Genomic DNA, 20230 nt, shown 5'->3' on the forward strand with positions numbered 1-20230 from the left:
TTTCAGGCCCAAAGAAGATCTTGAGGATAACAGAGAGGAAGAAGAGATCATCAATTGTGATGAGCGGGAATCAGATCCACGAAACGCACACCTAGAAGAAATGAACCGCACGTGCATTACAACAAATTATTTCAACAAAGCCAGGCAAACAGTGACCACAATTCCTCACCCTCCTTGAACATTTATTGCTAGCAGTGATACTGCAATCCACCTCAACTATGACCCATCTCGCACCAGAGTCAGAATTGATGATATCGCCAATGAATTCAATATACCGGATCTGTGCGTTATACTTTCGGATTTCTTGCTACGTGACGCGAGGGACAGAGGGGTGGTTCATGGCGTGGGGGGTCCGAGAAGAAGATCGTTGATTGACCGTCCTCGATCCTAGTATTGTGTTACCAGCTCAAACTGTACACACATCTCCTTCTAGCCCTAGGTGGCCAAAAGGACGACAGGACACTGTTCTTATCAATGTCGAAAGCACCTCTGATTGGCCAAAATCAGGTCTGACAGGTACACACCTTTTCATTGTGTACAAATCTGTATAAACTTTGATGCACCCCTCCAAGGTCATGCGATCTGCGAACTACACCTGATCATGCGTCCAATCCCTCGACGAGGCTCTTGCATTACATGGAGAGATCAATATCTCTGTTATATGCAGGGTCTGACCATTGGCTCGATTGATCCTGCCACGGAGATGCATATATTAAAATGTACTAAGTACTAGTATTCTGATGGCACTCCAGTCGGTAGCATCCTTCCCCTACGTCAACTTCATGCATTTGTCAGTATCATCCCTCGGCTAGGAGATGCAGCGGATGCACAATTCACAATGGCAACAACAACGCACTACTCACAATCCTTTTTTTTTGAATAAGTACTTCAATAAAGAATTCTACGACACTCTTTATTATGCTTCGCGAGGGTAGTAGTGCGCGCTTACTGTCTAGACCCTTGTACAAGGACCTGGTAGTTTGCTGATGTATGCATTTTTCACTCGCTAGCCGAAAAAGTCAGGCTGTGTGCTAGCCGTGATGTTCTCTCCGATAGATAGGTAGTTGAATTGTCCCTTTTTTGTACTCCGTTTAGGCTGAATTGTCATGACATGTGCAGGCTGTGTGAATCACTGGCGCTAAAACACTCCAGCGAAACTAGCGAAGGTCCAAGTTTTTGTAAATAAGACATTGCTCACCTCAATCATGACATTGGCATTGGCCTCAGCATCCTTTGTGTTCGGTCATCTGCTTGCAACAGTCACTACAGCCATCCCCCTCACTGACCCGAAACCCCTCAAGCAGGAGGATATGGACCAGTTGATGAGGCATGAGCTGCTAGTGGAAAAAGATGGCAACTTAGCAGGTGGAAAACGCGTTCTATGGGAGGAGGGCATACATGACCATACATCATCTATCCTCGATATTCTTATCCCATCGTCCAATCTCACAATCCAAGACCTTTACAGCATTAGATATGCCAAAAAGAAGGGTGATTTTATCCTACATGGATCTTCCATATTGATGAACCCACAGAGAGGAGGTATTCCTCAATGGAGGCTCAACCGCGCCTTCACTGGTCAGTTGAAGAAGACAAAAAAGTACCAATCAGATTCACAGGATACAGACGTGGAGACAGTCACTGCGTGAAGATCCAGACTAGCGGTACTTGAAGTACGTGTGTTTAGGCAAGATAAGCTCAGGTAGCTAGACATGAAAATAGATTTGTTAGTCAGCGTTGAAGTAGCCTCGCGTACGTGTAAGGACATGACATACTTGGGGGCTGGCTCGACGACTTATGTTAATAACAATTAGCGTATATCATGTTGTCTACTCGAGATACAATTAGATGACACTAGACTATATACCTATTGCTTCAGCTTCATTCAAATATCTTCCTAATATAATAAGAGTAGATCACCCAATGTAGGGCTGAAATAATGAATATATTCATATTGATGAATACACCACGTGCTCGATAAACTATTGTGCCTGCTTCGCGTCCTGCTTCAATTCCCCCTGTGCGCTCGTATCCCCTTCTGCCCCTGCCATCCTATTATCATCACGGAAACATGCTGAGACGCCCCCCTGCGATAGCACCTGAAGTGTGGGATAGCTGGCCAGACAGCTTGAAGAGAACAATCGCAGAAACCCCAGAAGTATATATGGCCCCAGCTAACTCGAATATCGATCCAGCACTTCTCAGTAGCTCGAACGGTTCCTTGGCCCCAAGGCGTGCTACTCACGATGCAAATAGAGATGGTCCACATGAGCCGATGCCGTTTGCGAACCCATCTGCTGCAAATAATGGTGCACGAAGGCTTACAAATAGCAGGTGAGTGAATATATGCACTGAATATATGCAGTCAAACTCACCAATTTTTCCCTATGAAAGTGATACACGTCTACCTGAGCATCGTCGACATAGGAGAGGTGCTGCGTCCAGCTCTCGACGATCACGGGGAAGGCATCAGCGTTCATCTTCACCCAGTGACAACAATCGTGAGCGGGAGGGAAGGCATAGGGCAAGAAGTCCTGTGCATAATCGCTGGAGGAACCCATCGTCTCCATCCACCAGCCGTTCATCATCCCGAAACAACCGTCACTCTCGTCGTGCATCGTCGCCAGCCACAAGGCACTTGACTCCAGCAAACATGGAAGATCTTGCTGCCATCCTGTGTGAGATGCGTGAAAATCAGGATGAGCACTATAAGCAAACGGATGAACGACTTGCACAGCTTGAAGGGAATGTACCTTCACACCAGACCTCCACTCGTGGCCACATAGTCCAAAGTCGGGGGGCGTCATCGGTTGCTCGGAGGCGCAGGCGAAGAGGTGCTGGTGCTGAGGTTGATGGTGTGGAATCACGGGCAGGTGAATTCGATCATGATGCGGAAGACGTCACAGGGGCTCGTGGTAGCCTCTCTACCGCTGCCCGGGAAGCACGAGGGCACCTAAAGGTAAGCACATTCTCACTCTTCAAATACAAATGAATTCACGTATCATAGCACTTGGTTACCGCCAAGTTCCGCCGTGCATGTGATGTATCCGACGGGAAAAAAATGGCCAAGTCTCGAGGTTGAACGAAAGAATGACATGACAGGCGAGGTGTACCTAACACCAAATTTTGAGGCGACCGTGAACGACGACCATAATCGAGTGATCTTCAACAAGATCGCGCATCTTGTCTGGGAGGAACTTAGAGTGAGTTGTGAGCCTTTCGACTTCACAATCCCCTCACCTTTTGAACAGAGCACGGCCCTTAGCGATTCCCTGAGCAACCGCAAGGTCAAATGGAATAAGCAATCATTGTTCACGTTTGCTAAAGACACGTACCGTGGATTCAAGGAGGAGTGGAAAGCGCAGAATGACCGCGAGAAGGCCGCAGCTAAAAACAACAACCAGCAAAAGAATCGCTGGAGTCAGCGTCGTAAAGAGGTTAGTCGTTAATGTCTGCTTTTAAATAAGAACAAAAACACTTACGGACTTGAAAAAGAAAGCCGACCGGTTGACAACAGCATGTCCGAAGTACCTCGAACTTCATGGCGCGGATCCCATCAACATCATCCACGCGGATCATATGTCAGACGAGGCATCTGGACCTGAAGACGATGGTGAATCAGTCGACGAGTGGAGGATCAAGATGGGAAAGGAAAAGGGCTTTCCAGCGGATACAGACATGGACGGTATGGTGTTCATGGAAGTCGTGAAAAATCCTTGGAGATCACAGGAGGTAAGTTAATGCGCCATAGCTAAAAACAGTCTTGCTTACCTAGAATCACAGCTCGCTGACATATATCACAGACTCTTCCAGCTGTGGAAAGAATCCCTCAATACCAAGCAACGTAAACAATTCCGCACGTTGCGGGTTGAAGGAACTGACCGAACGCTGCTTCGTATCCCCGATTACACGCCCTACAACTTCGGAATAGATGCGGAGTGGCTCGAAGAGAACAAGAACCACCCAGAGTATCAGGTGCAACTGAAGGAGTGGGGTGATTGGGCGGATCCACCTGGATTTGGATCCGCAAAGAACGATACAGACATTGCGGAAGGTAGCGGGCAAGATCATGAGGAAGTTTAGCCGGAGAACGTGGGACTTGCACAATAGACATACCTGTAGACATACAAGGACTCATGCACACAGATGCTGTAGATGCGTTGTTAGAATAGAAACTTGTGCGGAAAATCGCTAACGTACCTTATCCAATGAAGTTGTGATCCACATTTGTGGATTTGTTGTCGTCACAACTCCTCGAGCGATCTGACAAGTGATGCAATCAAACGGCAGAACGCAGGGTGGCGAGCCTGCTTCTTGCGGTCCCCAGAACTCGTTGAGTGCAAAACACGTTACATTGAGTTCAGGACTGTAATGCACATGAGTTCCTTTGAAAAATAACAAGATCAGGTACTCACAATTCGCTCCATGGGTCATCCTGCACAGGAGACAAAGCAAGTTCCTTCATCCACCTGAATTCAGCCTGAAGCTGTGAACCATCTGAGGCGTTCGGTTGAACATGAGAAAAAATACTAATAATCTCGCCATAGTAAAAGTTGGGGCCAACTCTTGCCTTTATTAATGAAGATCCAAAGGATTCGCGAGTACTTTTTGAAGCGGGCGTGATTCGGCGGCCATCTAAAAGCGCGAAGTCGTAAAACACTGCAAAATCGTTGAGTGGTAAGGATTGAGGAGGCGGATTCAACGCTAGAGCATAATGAACGCTGTGAGGATGTCGTGCATTGTATTGCGAATGTAACGCTGCTCGGGCGCTGTCGTTGAGTCGCTGTGGGTGCATGGATGCGGGGCCAGGCTGGACATGCAGGTAGCTTCGTAATTCTGTCTCGAGTGTAAGTAGCCAAACAATGAATGAGAGCACACGACATACCATCTAGTTCAATATCCCCTGCTGCATCTTGGACGGTTCCAAGGGCCTCCTGACCTTCACCGAGCATCCGTTTCAAAACCGACTCGATGATGGGACTTTGGGTTGTTTGAAGTGCGCCACGAGCCTGTGAAAGTTAGCTTGAGTGATTAGCATGTGAAACCGCTGACCATGGAATCAATTTGTCCTGCACGCATGAACTCCCTCATCATCGAGATTTCGACCTGCCCACCTGTCCAGTTGTTTGAGTTAGAACTTTTCAGAACCTTGTTGAGTCGCTCGGACAGGAACGCCCAGAAGTTGTATACAGGCCCATAGTCTCTGATTTGCTGGGCGAGGTGAACGGCCCAGTGAAAATTGGGTTTCATGGATCCTTCGCCATACATCTAAGGGCACACAGTTAGCCAGAGTATCAAATGAGAAATAGCTTACCCGTTTGAATTCAAGAAGATACTCTTGAAGTAGGACTTCAGCTCGGGGTAGTAGCTCAAGCTGCACGGAGCTTCCACAAAATATCTTAAGCGCAGTCGATAGACGTAGTAGGTTAGTCGGCTCGTCACGCTGCATGCGGACATTAGGTTGCTTCGGAGGTTTAGGCTCAGCGTCCTCCTTGCTTCGATTACCTCTCTTTCCCGTGTTCGCACTTCCCTGTGGAAGTTCTTGACGCGATTTCCACGCCATAAAGTCCTTGTTGAATTTTTCTTGGGCCTTGAGATGGCACTTCCGTGCAGATTCGAAGTCTTTGTCCGACTCCTTGATGAAGGTTTGCCAAACAATCGGGATCTAAGGACAGAAATGAGTGATCGACAAAGCAAAATGATTGGGTATCCTACGATGATGGGCCATGCAGTTAGCGCTGCAAATTTGTACTCGTCGGCTGTCAGCGAGCCTCCCGCAGGTTCTCCAACACGGAGTGGCAGTTTGCCAGCCCATAATGGTGCTTCGAACTATGTGAATGTTCAGTATGGTTGATACATGCCTCACCAAAGGATCCACTCACGGAGGCAAGGAACTTGTGTATCATGTCGAGTTCACGAGCTCGGGCATCGGTTGAAGCACGAAGCGCTGAGTTTTGGATCCATCGATTGTACCACTGCGTCTTAACGATCCCTGCAGAAACATTAGAGTATAACACCTGATGTGGATTTCAAACGTACCTAGAAGAAGATTGTGCATGGGGTCTATGATAGTTTGTCGTACAAGGTCAAAATATGGGAGGCGGGCGAGTTCAGTCCATCGGGCACCATGTTCTTTGAAGAACGTCGTATGTGCGTCGTCGTCCGTCAGCTTGTTATCTTCGTAACATCGTTGGCGATGTGCTTCACCATTGCGAGCTGCAAACTCTACAAGACATATTAATTAAAAAAGTCCCATGATTAATTGAGGCACATACCGTTACGAAGGGATTCGTCAGAAAATAAATTATCTTGCGAAACGTGGCATTTAGAGCACGGCGCGTTGTTATGACTGTGGTCAGCGAATCCGCTAAGTTTGCACATAGCGGGGTGATCACAGACAATGCCAAGCAGAACAACTCGTACTCTTCGTCCTGCAGATTGATTCAATACATAAACAACTAGCATACAAATGAAACTTACCTTGAGGATATGCAGGGGTATGATATATAATGCCCTCGTCATAAAGCTGGAGGAGGTCGTCAACAACGAGTCGCATGTAATTCTGAAGCTGCGATCCTGTTGGTTCCTTCGGCCCTGGAGTCATAAAGGAGACTAATAAATTTTCTGCTCGATACCTGGAATAACCATCGTTCAGATATGCACAAACAACCAAACAATAACTCACCTTAGCGCTCGCGGTAAGTTGGAAACGCACAAGGACAGAACACCTGATGAATAACTCGGTCCATAGACACTTGTCTTACGACCGAACCTGGGAAGAGAAAGGGTATGAATATTTTGATCGAGATAGAATTAAGTAAGCGCACCAGTCAAGACTCATTGTAACACCTATACGCAGTTCACCGTCGTCTTGAGGGTCCAAAAAGAAGGGTCTCATGTCAGGGCCGTTAATAGTTTTCCATATGTCACCATCTGATATATCTTTGAGCTCGCCAGGCACCGTGGAACGGGATTTCCAGGAACTACAGCTTTCTTCATTGTCACCCCGTGTTAGAAAATCGGCAAGGAGCGACGACGGGAGTTGAATTTGTGCTGCGCAAATGGGTGGTGGACGTTGAGACTGGCGCCCCGTTAACCTTCGAAAAAGTCTGTCAGAAATAGGTTTGAAAAGACGGCTGTCGCAATCGGAACATAATGTATCAATGGGTGCATCTATAGGAAAGATCCGATGACAGCTACCACAGATCGGATAGATGGTGAAGCGATCCTGGAGATCGAAGCGATTGATGATCGTGTGTAGTGTTATGGGAAGGGGGTTAGTTGGTTGGAGTACATTGAGTGCGATGAGGATGGTGTTGAGCGTGAAAAGGATCAGCGCACATGCACGAAATGATACCCGGTGTTTGGCATGTAGGACCGCAACCAAGAGCAGGACAAGACGTCCAAACCATTCAGTATGGCTATCACGATAAAGTTGAGCCGCACTGGGTGGAGCCTCGTATTCTAAGGGTGTGGGCACTTGGAATTGACGGTGCTGAGAGTTTGCAGATGTCCGTAGCACCCTTGCTCAATGAGTGTCGTTGTCTGATTCTGAGTCTCCGTTGAGTTCCGTCGCGGTATGGAGAAGTGGATCATTATGGAGGTTGTCTCCGGCATCCGGATCATCATACAAGCCGACAGTCGTTCGAGCTACAGTATGTTGAGCGTTTTCGTTTTGGGTTTCGGCATCCAAGTCCGCCCGTTGAATCTGGCGAGGTACTAGTGCCGGTATTGAATGGGCAACTGGGATCGGGCTGCCAAACGGAACTGGACTCGTGCGCATGACGGAGATAGGGCGAGGACGAGGAGAAGAGATGACACGAAGATAAGGAGAGCTGGGTGATGGCATGGCAGCCATAGGAGATAATGGTGCATGCGGCAAGGGGTCTGGTGGCGGCGGGGTGGCTGATAGAGGATGCTCGTGTTCCTGTGGTTCCGGATGAGTGTTGTCCACATCCATGTATGAAAATCTTGAAAACATTGGTGAGCCAAGCACAAATACAAAGAAAAACATACGAAGGAGATGATGTGCGTGAAAGAACCATGGGTTCTGGTTGAGATGGGGATGGTGGTCGAGACGGAACAGGAACCTCATGCGGAATTGTTGGCTGGGTCGCTGAAGACCGAGAACCTGACACTCCAGAATTTGCAGATCGCGGAGCAGAACCCCGAGGTTGAGGAGGAGCACCTCGAGGGGGGGGCTGACCCACGCGCTCGAGAGGGGACATGGAGGCCTCCACGGTCACGTTGCAAAGAACTTGAAGCGCCTCGTCCTCGTTGCGCTATTGCAGATAAGCTGAGGTTTTGAGTGCGACGATGGTTTTCACGTTGATATGCGGGGATGTTCTGGCCGCCTTTGGTGGGAGCTGCAAATTTGCAAACATCGCAGTCGCACCATACGAGACGTCGATTCGACCTCGTCGTGTGGCCAACAGTTTGCTGTGAGCAGGATATTCATTTAGTAAAGCAAATGAGAACGAGAAACTAGTGGACTCACCTGGTCGTCGTTCATGGTGGTGGTAGGAAGATAAGATGAGGATCCGATAAGACTTAGATGAAAAAAATGTCACGACGTGTATGCACCGTCTAGACGCTAGATACATACCTGAGCTAAATGAGACTTATTTTAACTTACAAGTATCGCACCAATGGGAAAGCGAACGAGGCCGTCTATTAAAAGCTATTAGTATTTACAAACAATCTGAATGAGACGGCGTAGTTGATGGCATCAAGTATATATGGTTCGAAGATCTGGTAGTGCGTAGTGGAGGATGAAGGCAGCTGTCCTAATGGATGTCGATGACTAAGTCATATTACTTGTAATTACGGCTTCTACCGTGACCTATTCAACTTGCGAGTAACCTACGGCTCAACGCAGTGAGTGGCAGATGAAGATGAGGGTGAGGATAGTATGCTGGAGATGGACGGTAGCTGGTCGCAGCAATCATTTCAGACTGGAGACAAACAACCAATTGTGGCCTTAAAGTCATCGGAGGAGAAGAACTTGGAGCACCTATTCAGGAGTGTCTACTATGAAATGTGCAACAAGGTCAAAGTCAAATCAACATTACTGCCCTTCAAGGTTTTAGCAGAACCGCTGTGGGTACAACAATTCACATTGGTAGGAATCTGGTGTTGGGTCTGCTGCCTAGCTGCTATGTCAGAGTTGACAGTGTAAGACCCAGGGTTTCTGGACCAGGCTCAGAGCTCAGAGAGAGAGAGAGGATAAGGCAAACTGCATTCTAAGTCACTCCAGGTGATAGTAAGGGTAAAGACCAACATGATTATGTAAGCAGTCCAAGTGCCAACACAAGCAAGGTAAATAGGGGTAAAGTAAGCCTAACCAGGAACTTGTTCCTACACTGCGATACTGGTCCTCGGAATTCTCTAAAGTTCCTGTACCAGATCCCACTGATGCGTGGAAACCCGATCTAGTCCTTATGGACTACAAGCTGAAGAAGCTTGCCATGGAAGACAAGAGCTGGGTAGATGTTCTAACAGGAGTCGAGATCACAATCTCAAACCTGTACGAAGGACGAGACATACCAATATTCTTGGGGGTTGCAACCAAAAGCTACCTCATCATGTGGGAACAACCATGGCGTCGTTTCATACTGCTTTTCAGTGTCATGAACTTGAAGTTTCGTGCTCATTATTTGGACCGCTCTGGCATGATCATATCGGTACCTCTCTCGATTGGTAGAGACACTGTCTGTTTTGCCAATGTCTTAAACATGATGATGTTAGTAGGTCACCCTTCCCTTGGTTTCGATCCGACCATTCATGTTTGCGGTACCATTTGCCGAGACATTCCTCATGATGACCTACCAGGGGGGTTCGATGACATGGTGATCAGAGCGATAGGCTGGGTTACAGACAATGAGGGTGAAGTGTATTGGATCATGGCCATCTTATGGAAAAGTTGTGGTCTTTTTTCATGTGGAACTGTATGCTATCACACTCAGGACAAGAGTGGACGAGAGTATGTGTTGAAGGACTGTTGGGTAGACGCAGAAGTTTTATCACATGAGGAATCCCTCCTCAATGTGGTCGCAGGCGTTCCAAATGTGGTCCAGCTAGTGAAATGTTGGGATGTCCAGTATGGCGGAAGTACTGACTGTACATTAAACATTTGTGACCACATTTACGATCACCTCCCACCTTCACCAATATTTGTCAACAAAGTTCACCATTGCATGCTTTTGACCCCCTGTGGACTCCCACTAACGACCTTCGCATCTTTACCCGAATTACTTAATGTTTTTCTTGACCTTGTCATTGGTGAGTTCCCTTGTATATTTGTCGTAAATCTTGGCACTGACAGACACTGGTAGCTCACAAAACAATGGTCTTTGATTGAAAAGTTCTACACGGAGATCTCAGTCCCAACAATCTCATCATCCACGAGGGCAAAGGCTACTTCATCGACTTTGATCATGCTAAATTCATCCAAGAAAACCCAATACCAAAGGATTCACGTGGTACTGTGAGTTCGAAGTTGACATTTTCAGTGGGGCTCATTTTGATCTTGTTTTTTGAAGGGAACAATACCATACATATCCTGCTGCCTTCTCAGGTTGATGGGAGGTGTCCCATCTCCGAACTTGATTGATCACAGGGCCTCCGATGACCTGGAATCGCTTTTCTGTATTTCCTCGAGTTCACCATCATATACATGGGGCCTGGGGGCTTAATCACAAACAGAGGAACAGAGGCTCCCTGTCAACTGCCGAAGATGGCAAAAGGCATATGCAACAATGGACCAAGATGGTCTTGGGACTAGTGGTAGCCTCAAGAGAGAATTCATGATAGAGAAAAATCTGAGTTTCAAACCTTCATCATTCTTCAAAGCTTGCTGTCCTATCCTTGAGGAGTGGCACCGGGCAATTGGAGACGCATTACAGGATGAAAGGGACCTCTCTCATGACGAAATCAGGGAAATCCTTAAATGGGGGCTGGAAAATTTGGACAGCTTTCCGAGTCCCAAGATACTGTACCCTATCATGAAATTGCCGCCATCTGAGCATGATAGTCCGGCAGTTTCCACACCTTCTCAACCCATAGCCACCCAGCCTTCTAATTGGCTTCCTCATCATTCCACACGAAACAATCTGGTTGCAGCTGTCGCCTTGTCATCATCCTCAATGCCCCCCCCCCCCCCCACCTCCTGCACGTCCAGGCCGCCTGCCTTCATCAGGACCATCTGTTGCCTCGTCATCATCCGTACCTCTTCCCCCACCTTCTCTACCTGTTCCCAGTTACAACACTTGTTGTTCTTTGTGGAAGGTGAAATAGCATTCCTCGGCTTAGCTAGCTGATACATCAGCCTGCAATGCTTATCCACATACGGAGCTCAAGAAAGTTATAATCTCAATTGCAAAACAACTGTGTGGTATTTTCTCGGACAAGTGACACCCAAGGAAGCGGTGCAATCGGGTGCAATGATTGATGAGGTCGAAGCTGGTGAAGTCCCGGCGACTATCATTTCAACCTTACACATTAAAATCACACTCTCCGTACTCTACTTGTCCTTCATATGCTATGGGTCCTAGATTTTTTCTATAGTATGCTTTGTTACAACTCGTGTCTATGCTGTCAAATTGTATTATGTAATACCACATAATATTATGACCTTCAACTCTTCCAGAAAGTCCAGCTTTGTTTTCTTCACTCAATGCCTCCCAGGAAGAAGGCCAGGCATGGTTCTCCAGGCAACAATTCCAAGGATGCCAAACTCCCATGATGAAGCGGCCAATCTAATCATGGTGTTGGTGGTCATGCAGCGCAGCTGCAAAAAGCTGGAGAATTGGTGATGGCCAAAGGCATTGAAGAATCTTGAAATAGACGAATTTGAAGAAAACCCAATGGCTCTTTCGCAATCCACAAGGCAAAGAAAAAAGTAAGTGTTTTGTTTGAGTGACTTGGGCTAATTATGAACATTTATTTCAGGCTATTAATACAGCAAGGTCTGTTGAAGCCAGCACATTATGATCAGAAAGCCGAAGGAGTCATTCTTCGTGTCCACACTTCCATGAGGCCTGCCCTTCAGAAAGGTTTGGGTTTAAGCCACCATCTGCCGCCGATAAACAAGATCCAACCCAGCCCAGTCGCAACCACAACAAGGCTAGAGAGGAGGCCACACAGCGAGATGTGAGAGATGATGGATGTCAAGACTCTGACCATGATCAGTTGGAGAACGGTGCTCATGCAAATCACACGGAATACGATGAAGATACTTATCGCAGTGGAGACGACAACCCCACGCAAGACCAAGAAGATGAAGAAGATTCCAGGGATGATGAAGAGGATCCGGATTTCCGTGACCTGTTGCCAGTCAACAAGGACAATGGACGATACTCTGATGGATTTAGACTGAGACAACGACACCCAAGATGATAATGAACGTGATGGTTCTGGTGTTTTTGATGTCCTTCAATGTCACCACGCGAAAAATGGATGGTGCAAGGCTCCTTCCCCGACTCGTCTATCAAGTGTACACGATTTTCATTGCTTACATTCACAATCACTGACTTTTCCTAGTCCTCTCACAGACACTCCCATGCACATGCTCATTTGAAGCCTCCTAGCCAACATTCACCTCAATATGTAAGTTCATATCTTTATTGCCGAAGTTCGTTTCTGATCTGCTAACTAGGCATCTCGTTGCCAATCACTTGAAAGTTCACGTATTTCGTCCGCTCATTTTGAACCTTCTCAGTGCACCCCTCAAAGTGCGCTGCCTGAAAAGTGCTCTACTCATGTATGACCTCAGCATCGTTCTGCCGCTTGGTCTAAATCTCCAGATGCAAATGAATCTCGTGGTTCCACTTGCAGACTGTCTCCTCATCATTCAACAATTTCCTCCGGTCACACACAGCCCCCCTCTCGTGGGCGCTCCTTGTCACACCTTCCATCTAAGCAACATGATCATGTACCTTCCCCCACTCCAACTTCAGGCTGTTCTTGCTCACGTAGTCGTACATCTGATCAACATGGCCAACCCAACTTGAAGAACAGAGGGGAAGGTAGGAACAAGCAAACCAACACCTCGAAGCTTGGTTTTTATCCACCATGTTGGCAGTCATTTCTTCAGGCTGCAAAATTGGAAATGTGCTTGCAGGCTGTACTCACCCATCCAGTTCCTGAGCACTTGGACGCGCAAAACTCACACGAGAAGTCCTGGATGCATAGTTATGGACTTATCACTCGAAGAAGATCAAATTGGAAAAGGGTACGTCGCTCCATACTGCCAGGTCGTCGCGATCTAATGTTTCCCAGGATATTTTCTGGAATACACTACACATATGTCATGCTTGGTGAGTACCGGGTATTGGCCGTGAACCCGCTTGCTGACACATGAACAGCTCTGCGACAACTTGTTCGCCTTCCGTACGGAGCTCAAGAAAGTTATAATCTCAATTGCGAAACAACTGTACAGTATTTTCCCAAAAAGCAGCTCAACACGCAGGGAAGCGGCACAGAAGCACATTACTGATGTAGCGTCTAAGTTGATCAAGTCCGGTGAATATCTTCAAATTCCTAACTCCTCTGAGGTTAGTAGTGACTGCTGGAGTGGTGTCTTGTTTTAATTTTTTCTAGGGCAAGTATAAGAATTTCGTCTCTCAGGTTCTCAAGGATGGATGCCACAATTTCTACTACAGCAATGGCAAAAAAGCGCTGAAGTTGACTGACAAATTTCAACGCTCGATTCCTGTCAACAGTCTTATTCTTGTGGCTGCGGTTATATGCTCATTTTAAACTAATTTTTATTTATATCACTAATCAGTCTCAACAGACGAAGGGTGTTATAAGCGGCTTCCACGATACCGGTACAAACAAGGTCCCTGACCTGTCCGCCGACAAATGCAGGTCCGATTTCAATTCCATATGAAAATCTGTCGATAAATTGTTGGAGAGCACTGAGCGTCGTCAAGAGCTTGACAAGATGCTAGAGGAATGGGCTGAGTATAGAATGATGGATGAGCTTCAGGATGATTCGGATGGTGCCTCCGGCAGTGAGGACGTCAACATTATTCTGAAGCACTTTCAAACTGCAGTCTTACACCATGGTCTATACTAGAATGTCTACATTGTCTGAGCTGTCTAACATTGTCTGAGCTGTCTAACATTGTCTGATCTGTCTAAGCTGTCTAAACTGTCTAGCATGTCTATATTGTCTAGCATGTCCACATTAACTATACTGTCTAAACTGTCTAGCATGTCTAGTATGTCCACATTGTATAGACTATCTAAACTATCTAGTATGTTCGCATTGTGAGTATTTGTATGGATTGTGATACTCTGTGACAGATTTATAAAGGAGGGACATTGTCATGGAAGTGTACTATTTGTACAATCTTGTACAACCTTGTACAAGGACCCGGTAGTTTGCTGATGATGTGGGCGATAAGACGAATGGATTGGAGTAGGAATGCACATGAGCAGATGTCTGGAAGACCCAGTTTGAAACCTGAGCCTGCTGAGCACTGACTACAATGGACTTGGATTGGTGGGGGTCCTCGCTGGGCACGATGCTGACATACAGTGGCTCAAAAAGTGCCTGAATGTTTGTGTGATTTTGAGTAATTGGATCATAGCAAGCCAGCACCTAAATATAACGTATTGGTGTAGGGACATATCTGAAAGCTCTACGTGATGGCTCGAATCTGAGCTATGTAGCGTAGGCACAAACCCTTATATGGGCAAGATATGGTAATTCTATTCTTATGACTCATTCAGACACTTTTTGACTTTATATTAAAATCACAAAATAAGACCATTCATACATAATAATCTTAATGAAAGTGGTACCATAATAATAATATGGTCTGATTTTAATATTATTTGAATATATAAACCCACATATGATCATGAATTTTAATATACTTATCATGAAGCCCATCTCCTTTGCTCAAAAGGATAATATTCTTATTCTCTCTACCTCTGGTTTATCTATCAGGAACATTGCTTCCAAAACTGGTCTTGGCAAGTCTACTATTGCTACAGTTATAAAGCAGAACATACCAGATAAGGAAAATGTCAAAATGGAATGTCCTCCTAAGCTTACCCCATAGAACAAAAGAGCTGTTGTTCATCAAATTCTGTCTGGCAAGGCTTCAAATGCTGTACAAGCCACCAAGTTCATCAATTCCATTATCTCTACTCCTGTCTCCACCCAAACAATCAGAAACACCCTCAGGGCAGCCAATCTCAAGGCTGTAACCAAGAAGAAAAAACCTCTTCTCTCAGCAGCTCATAGGAAGAGAAGATTGGCCTTTGCTTTAAAGCACCAACATTGGACTGTGGAAGACTGGAAGAAGGTTATTTGGTCAGATGAAATAAAAATCAATAGAATGAGGTCAGATGGTCAGGAATATGTGTGGAAAAAGGCAGGAGAACCTCTAGGAGAAAGAGAAAAGGGTATACTAAAGTTTGGAGGAGGAAGTATGATGGTATGGGGCTGCATGGGGTGGAATGGTGTTGGGATTCTATGTGAGGTGGAGGGAAGGATGAATGCAGAGCAGTACATCTCCATCCTAGAGGAGTGTCTACTCAAAAGCATGCAGGAGTCAGAAATTGATAAAGAAGACATTATCTTTCAACAAGATAATGACCTCAAGCATACCTCAAAGCTGACCATAAAATGGTTTGAAGACCATAACATCAATGTTTTATTATGGCCAGCAGTCTCCAGACCTCAATCTCATTGAACATCTCTGGGAATTACTTAAGAGACTACTTGCTGCCTATCAAGATCCTCCGAAGGGGCTATTTGAACTATGGGAGAGAGTTGCAGTAGAATGGGCAAAAATTGCCAAAGAGGAGTGTCAGAAATTGATAGAAAGTATGCCTAGAAAGGTTGCAGCAGTTATTAAAGCCAAGGGAGGCAACACAAAGTACTAGAATCATATAATAAAATTGGTTTAACACATTGACTTTACAAACTAGTCATTGAGTTTCTCCCTGACCGTGAACTTCATGATGTCCTCTAATCTGTTTATCATTGGGTCTACTTTCTCCTTCATGGATTCAATGTCATTGATCATGGGTTTATAAGCAGACCTGCCAAGTGTGGCCGCATTGCTCATGGAGTCATTCAAGTAGAAGGGTGGATGTTTACTACCACTCGGCCTGGAAGAGGTATGAGCAGGTGATGTATCAAGTGGAGATCTTTCCGGTTCACAGGCTCTGGGAGGGTTGATTTTGGTATTCATGAAAGGAAACCACCTGCGTGGTGGTGGTGGTGGAGGAGGAGGAGGAGGAGGCAGCGAGTTGTCCAGGCTCTTAGATTGAAAAAAATAGCTACAGCATGTAGTAGAGCCTATAGAGGTAGCCTATGGGAAAAGTGTGACTAAGCACACTAATCTGGAGGTTGACCATGTCATCGTTGCTTGTTAATTTGTACTGCCACAGCTTCACAATGTTTATGTTCTGGATGCAGAAATTGGTGAGCCAGTTGGTCTGATCAATATGTAGAAACTTTGGCAGTTTGTCCTTCATCATGATAGAGTGAATATTATCGAGTTTGGACGGATATAAATGAACTGCTGATCTACACACCAGAGAAACAACAGCCAATAGACCAAAGGATCCTGTCCCACTTGCAAGGCTACATCTCCTCTTTATTTCCTGCATGTCAGACACATCAAATATATATTTCTCTACCCTGCAGTTAGCTCATCAATGTGTGACTATTATATCGCCTCTGTTACTACAGTCATACATCTGCATCTCTAGCCCTACCCTTAGGGTGCCATCACAGTCAACATATGCAGAATTGCTAAAGCAACACAGTCTAAGTCAGCCTGTGAAGACTTGCAAAACACGCCAATGGATAACAGACAGCACTACAAGTAAAATTAAGAAAGAAGACTTACTCATCCATCGGCCAATCATCCAACTGGACAGAAACTCTAATTGCACTGTTGTCAGTTTCAAGGTCCGTGTAAAGGTCACACAATCTAGTGATGGCCAGAGCAAGGAAGCAAAAGATAGACAAGGATAAACTTCAGTATGTATTGGCTTCAAATGACTGAGAACAATAAACCTACTCTTCAGGTAAAAGTGTGTGCGATAGAAGACTCATGTCTAGGGCTAGTAGAGGGTTCAGATCCTCACATCTCGAGTCAGGCAGCCCACAGGGGTCCATTATCACAAGTTTGGTGCTTGGATATGGCACTGGCAAGCTATGATCAGAAAAACAATATTCAACATGCCACTTTCCATTCAATCCCATATAAAATACTCACCCACTATATCAACTCTATATGCATGTTTGGCACTACGGACAATTACAATACTGAGGCTTTTGAGCGCCTCTATATTAATTTTGCCAAAAACGCCTGGAGGACTACTAATAAAAGGGATGAGTATCCACAAATGACTTCCTGGCTGGATAGGTATGAGAAGGTGTCATCTTTCCAGCTATACTTAAATAGTCTAGACAAAACACCTACTGAAACTAATCTCCAACCTCACATATCCCTACCAAAAGGATCCATCATAATGGTCAATCACTTCAAAATATTATGGAGGCCCATCGCTGCCCTAGACTGATGCAGGATCTCAAAAATTATCTCAATCAGTTGAGGAGAAGGGCTATAGGTGAAGGTTTGGGGTGAAATAGATTGGAAATGACACAGCTTCCATTTGAAAAGCTTGATGTATACTATGGTTTTAAGTTTGTTTTGGAGAAACTGGGGGAGGATGCAGTGGATGGCCATGGACCAAATGACTAGGTATGAGCATGCCCAAAGACTAGAGGCTCCCATGATTAGGAACAGTTTAATACTGTTGTAGTGATGAGGATTGATGAGTGTGAAGGCACAAGCCTTCAAGGTGAGTTGATTTTGTTTACTTTTCTTATTAAAATCTGATTATAGAATCCAGGTACAAGAATTGGTAGACCATGTTTATTGTTCAAGCTACCCCAACAGGTCTACAGTGCTTTGGCCTCCCTAGAGTACTGGCTTATGGAACCCCTGGCCTATATCCAATGGTATACTCCACTTAAACCTGCACTGGAGAAAGGCCACCTTATGTATTAGGTGAAAAAGATGCCTCTAAGGAACAGTAACATAGCCCTAGCAGATATCATTCCTATCAGCAGCATACATCAGACATGTTAGCTTATTTCTTATTTTAGTGCTGGAGGTGTTTCAGATGAATGGAAATTAGAAAATGTACTTGATAGCTATGATGATTTCTTATTAAATAACTGGTCCACCAAGTACACTGTGGGTACAACAATCCTGCTGAGGTGCAGGGAAATGTTGGGTCTTGCTGGCCTAGGCTAGTTTGACCAAAGAGAGAGAAACAGCAAAACAGCAAAACAGCAAGACAAAAAGACAGGGGGCTTCAAACAGACTCTGACCCAGACTGGTACTGGTGAAAGATTGACTGGATTATGTAAGCAATAAGAGTGCCAACATAAAGTAAGTAAAGTATCAATTGTGAGGCCAGAGACTGGAGGTTTCCTACAATGCATATCAAACACTGTATTAGGGTGTAATCTTGTATAAAACAAATTTGATCTTCATAAGTCGCCTTTGGAAAAATAAGTTCAATAAAAGCTACTGTATTTATTAAAGCTGTTAAAACCACAGATGAAATGAGTGTTGCTATAGAGCTCTTTGTAGAGCTATATTAGCTGCAAAAGCTGTTATAGTTGGGCCTTTTGGACCCCTATCTATATAGCTCTCTAGTGCAGAACAGTTTTTCCTGATGTATGGGTGATGGGTGCAGCATATGAGGCTCTTCTTGTCTTATGGGAGTCATATTACTAAGAGTCTTAGTAGGTGAAGGGCACTACTGTCTTCTGAATCCTGGCTTGTGGAAAGAGTGATCACACAATATTAATGTGAGTGATGAGACAAATGTATTAGAGTAGAAATGTGACTGAGCAGATGAGTCTGTGATCCGACCCAGTTTGAAATGTAAGCCTGCTAAGCGACAAAACAGTACACCCTCTCATGCCAGGCCAGGCCCAGTAAGAAACACCCCATTGATAAAGTAGTATGAAGTATCATAGTAATTTTAATTCAGACTGGTGTGATAATATAAGGAGGTTGGGACACTGTTCGTACTTTTTAAGTTTCTCAAAAAAATGTCTATTCATCAATATCCACCGCAACCAGCCCATACTGTCATAATCATATATAATTCTATTACAACTGTAATACATAAACTGTTACTGCACCTGCTGTGCCTTGATGAATCTTTGAAAATCCCTAATGTATTACTCACACCTCTGGTTGTTACTTGTTTGGCTACCTGCTGTAGGGAATTTCCCCATAACAGTCAAAAATAGATTGCTTCTCATACTAGGGCCTTTCCATATTATTCCCACACCCCATATTTTCGCATTTTTGGCTACATACTGTGGGAATTATCCTATAATACCAAAAACATTGCCCATTTTGGGAACCTCTACAATATCGAAAATTCCCACACCCTTCCTACCTCACTGTAGCTTCACCACTACACCACAATAGGACCCCCCCTTGTATCTAAGTAGTAGTTTAGTATATACATATATAATATAATGTAAATAACCACTTTTTCTATGATAGCTCCTCCTCCAGGGCCCTTTTAAAATGATGTGGAGTACTAAACATTTTTTTCATTTTTGCCCCTTTCATATGTAAGTGTTCTATGGCATTCAGAACATGTTTATAGGTATATATGAAGAGATTCTAATATTTATTTGACCCCATGAAGTGTCCAACATCAGTAGATATAGTGTATATGTATAAAAACACAAAATGTATTCCCATGTCCCTATTTCTAGGTGGATGGACTTGGAAAACGATTACTAACATCTATTTAATATCACGAACAATGTGTCAAGAGTTCAGGACCATAGGATAAGAAGTTGTTGTGTAGTATTATTTTTTTTTCCTAGTGGTGTACCCCTGTTAATTTTTTTCCTGTAGGACCAGACCCCAAGAAGTGCAAGGTGTCTGTTCAAATTCATATTTAGAATATACCCATCACATAAGTACTCCAGAATATCTACAGGGTCCTTCTATAGAAACATAAATATAATACTTAAAACATCAAAAACGGTCAGTTGAGTTTTTAGTGTTATGGGGTAATTCCCATGGTAGGTAGCCAAAAATGCGAAAATATGGGGTGTGGAAATAATGTGGAAAGGCCCTGGTATGAGAAGCAATCTATTTTTGACTATTATGGGGAAATTCCCATGCTAGGTGGCCAAAAAAGTGACAAT

General features: G+C 44.9%; 8 protein-coding genes across 8 annotated transcripts; 7 read left to right on the forward strand and 1 right to left on the reverse strand.

Annotated features, from left to right (window-relative positions):
* Positions 1 to 1205: 1205 nt before the first annotated feature.
* Positions 1206 to 1649, forward strand: DEU56DRAFT_759943 (uncharacterized protein; the record flags this gene model as incomplete). Its single annotated transcript, XM_041350375.1, has 1 exon — positions 1206 to 1649. The coding sequence occupies one exon, from the start codon at positions 1206 to 1208 to the stop codon at positions 1647 to 1649; it is 444 nt and encodes a 147-aa protein (XP_041203713.1).
* Positions 1650 to 2071: 422 nt separating this feature from the next.
* DEU56DRAFT_759944 (uncharacterized protein) lies at positions 2072 to 4083 on the forward strand (the record flags this gene model as incomplete). The annotated part of the gene is made up of 8 exons (XM_041350376.1): positions 2072 to 2334; positions 2366 to 2501; positions 2699 to 2959; positions 3008 to 3077; positions 3103 to 3203; positions 3252 to 3437; positions 3496 to 3732; positions 3814 to 4083. 8 exons carry the CDS (start codon positions 2072 to 2074, stop codon positions 4081 to 4083), a joined length of 1524 nt encoding a protein of 507 aa, XP_041203714.1.
* Positions 4084 to 4191: 108 nt separating this feature from the next.
* On the reverse strand, positions 4192 to 5449 carry DEU56DRAFT_745134 (uncharacterized protein; the record flags this gene model as incomplete). Its single annotated transcript, XM_041349134.1, is given in 5 exon segments — positions 4192 to 4366; positions 4416 to 4704; positions 4721 to 5009; positions 5053 to 5268; positions 5315 to 5449. The coding sequence occupies 5 exon segments, from the start codon at positions 5447 to 5449 to the stop codon at positions 4192 to 4194; spliced, it is 1104 nt and encodes a 367-aa protein (XP_041203715.1).
* Positions 5450 to 7189: 1740 nt separating this feature from the next.
* On the forward strand, positions 7190 to 8308 carry DEU56DRAFT_759946 (uncharacterized protein; the record flags this gene model as incomplete). The annotated part of the gene is made up of 4 exons (XM_041350377.1): positions 7190 to 7253; positions 7376 to 7492; positions 7557 to 7655; positions 7989 to 8308. 4 exons carry the CDS (start codon positions 7190 to 7192, stop codon positions 8306 to 8308), a joined length of 600 nt encoding a protein of 199 aa, XP_041203716.1.
* A 603-nt stretch (positions 8309 to 8911) lies between these two features.
* DEU56DRAFT_759947 (uncharacterized protein) lies at positions 8912 to 11318 on the forward strand (the record flags this gene model as incomplete). The annotated part of the gene is made up of 6 exons (XM_041350378.1): positions 8912 to 9099; positions 9126 to 9174; positions 9297 to 9318; positions 9394 to 10281; positions 10365 to 10486; positions 10713 to 11318. 6 exons carry the CDS (start codon positions 8912 to 8914, stop codon positions 11316 to 11318), a joined length of 1875 nt encoding a protein of 624 aa, XP_041203717.1.
* Positions 11319 to 11864: 546 nt separating this feature from the next.
* On the forward strand, positions 11865 to 14080 carry DEU56DRAFT_759948 (uncharacterized protein; the record flags this gene model as incomplete). The annotated part of the gene is made up of 11 exons (XM_041350379.1): positions 11865 to 11899; positions 11950 to 11966; positions 12050 to 12333; positions 12372 to 12493; positions 12580 to 12606; positions 12656 to 12731; positions 13121 to 13231; positions 13365 to 13553; positions 13600 to 13740; positions 13787 to 13869; positions 13918 to 14080. The coding sequence occupies 11 exons, from the start codon at positions 11865 to 11867 to the stop codon at positions 14078 to 14080; spliced, it is 1248 nt and encodes a 415-aa protein (XP_041203718.1).
* A 3164-nt stretch (positions 14081 to 17244) lies between these two features.
* Positions 17245 to 17433, forward strand: DEU56DRAFT_697494 (uncharacterized protein; the record flags this gene model as incomplete). The annotated part of the gene is made up of 1 exon (XM_041347260.1): positions 17245 to 17433. A coding segment is annotated over one exon (189 nt), but the record flags the coding sequence as incomplete, so codon positions are not given.
* A 455-nt stretch (positions 17434 to 17888) lies between these two features.
* DEU56DRAFT_745135 (uncharacterized protein) lies at positions 17889 to 18047 on the forward strand (the record flags this gene model as incomplete). The annotated part of the gene is made up of 1 exon (XM_041349135.1): positions 17889 to 18047. A coding segment is annotated over one exon (159 nt), but the record flags the coding sequence as incomplete, so codon positions are not given.
* Positions 18048 to 20230: the final 2183 nt, after the last annotated feature.

Source organism: Suillus clintonianus (genome assembly GCF_016758775.1).
Source record: "Suillus clintonianus strain FC179 chromosome Unknown DEU56scaffold_105, whole genome shotgun sequence".
Classification (NCBI taxonomy): Eukaryota; Fungi; Basidiomycota; class Agaricomycetes; order Boletales; family Suillaceae; genus Suillus; species Suillus clintonianus.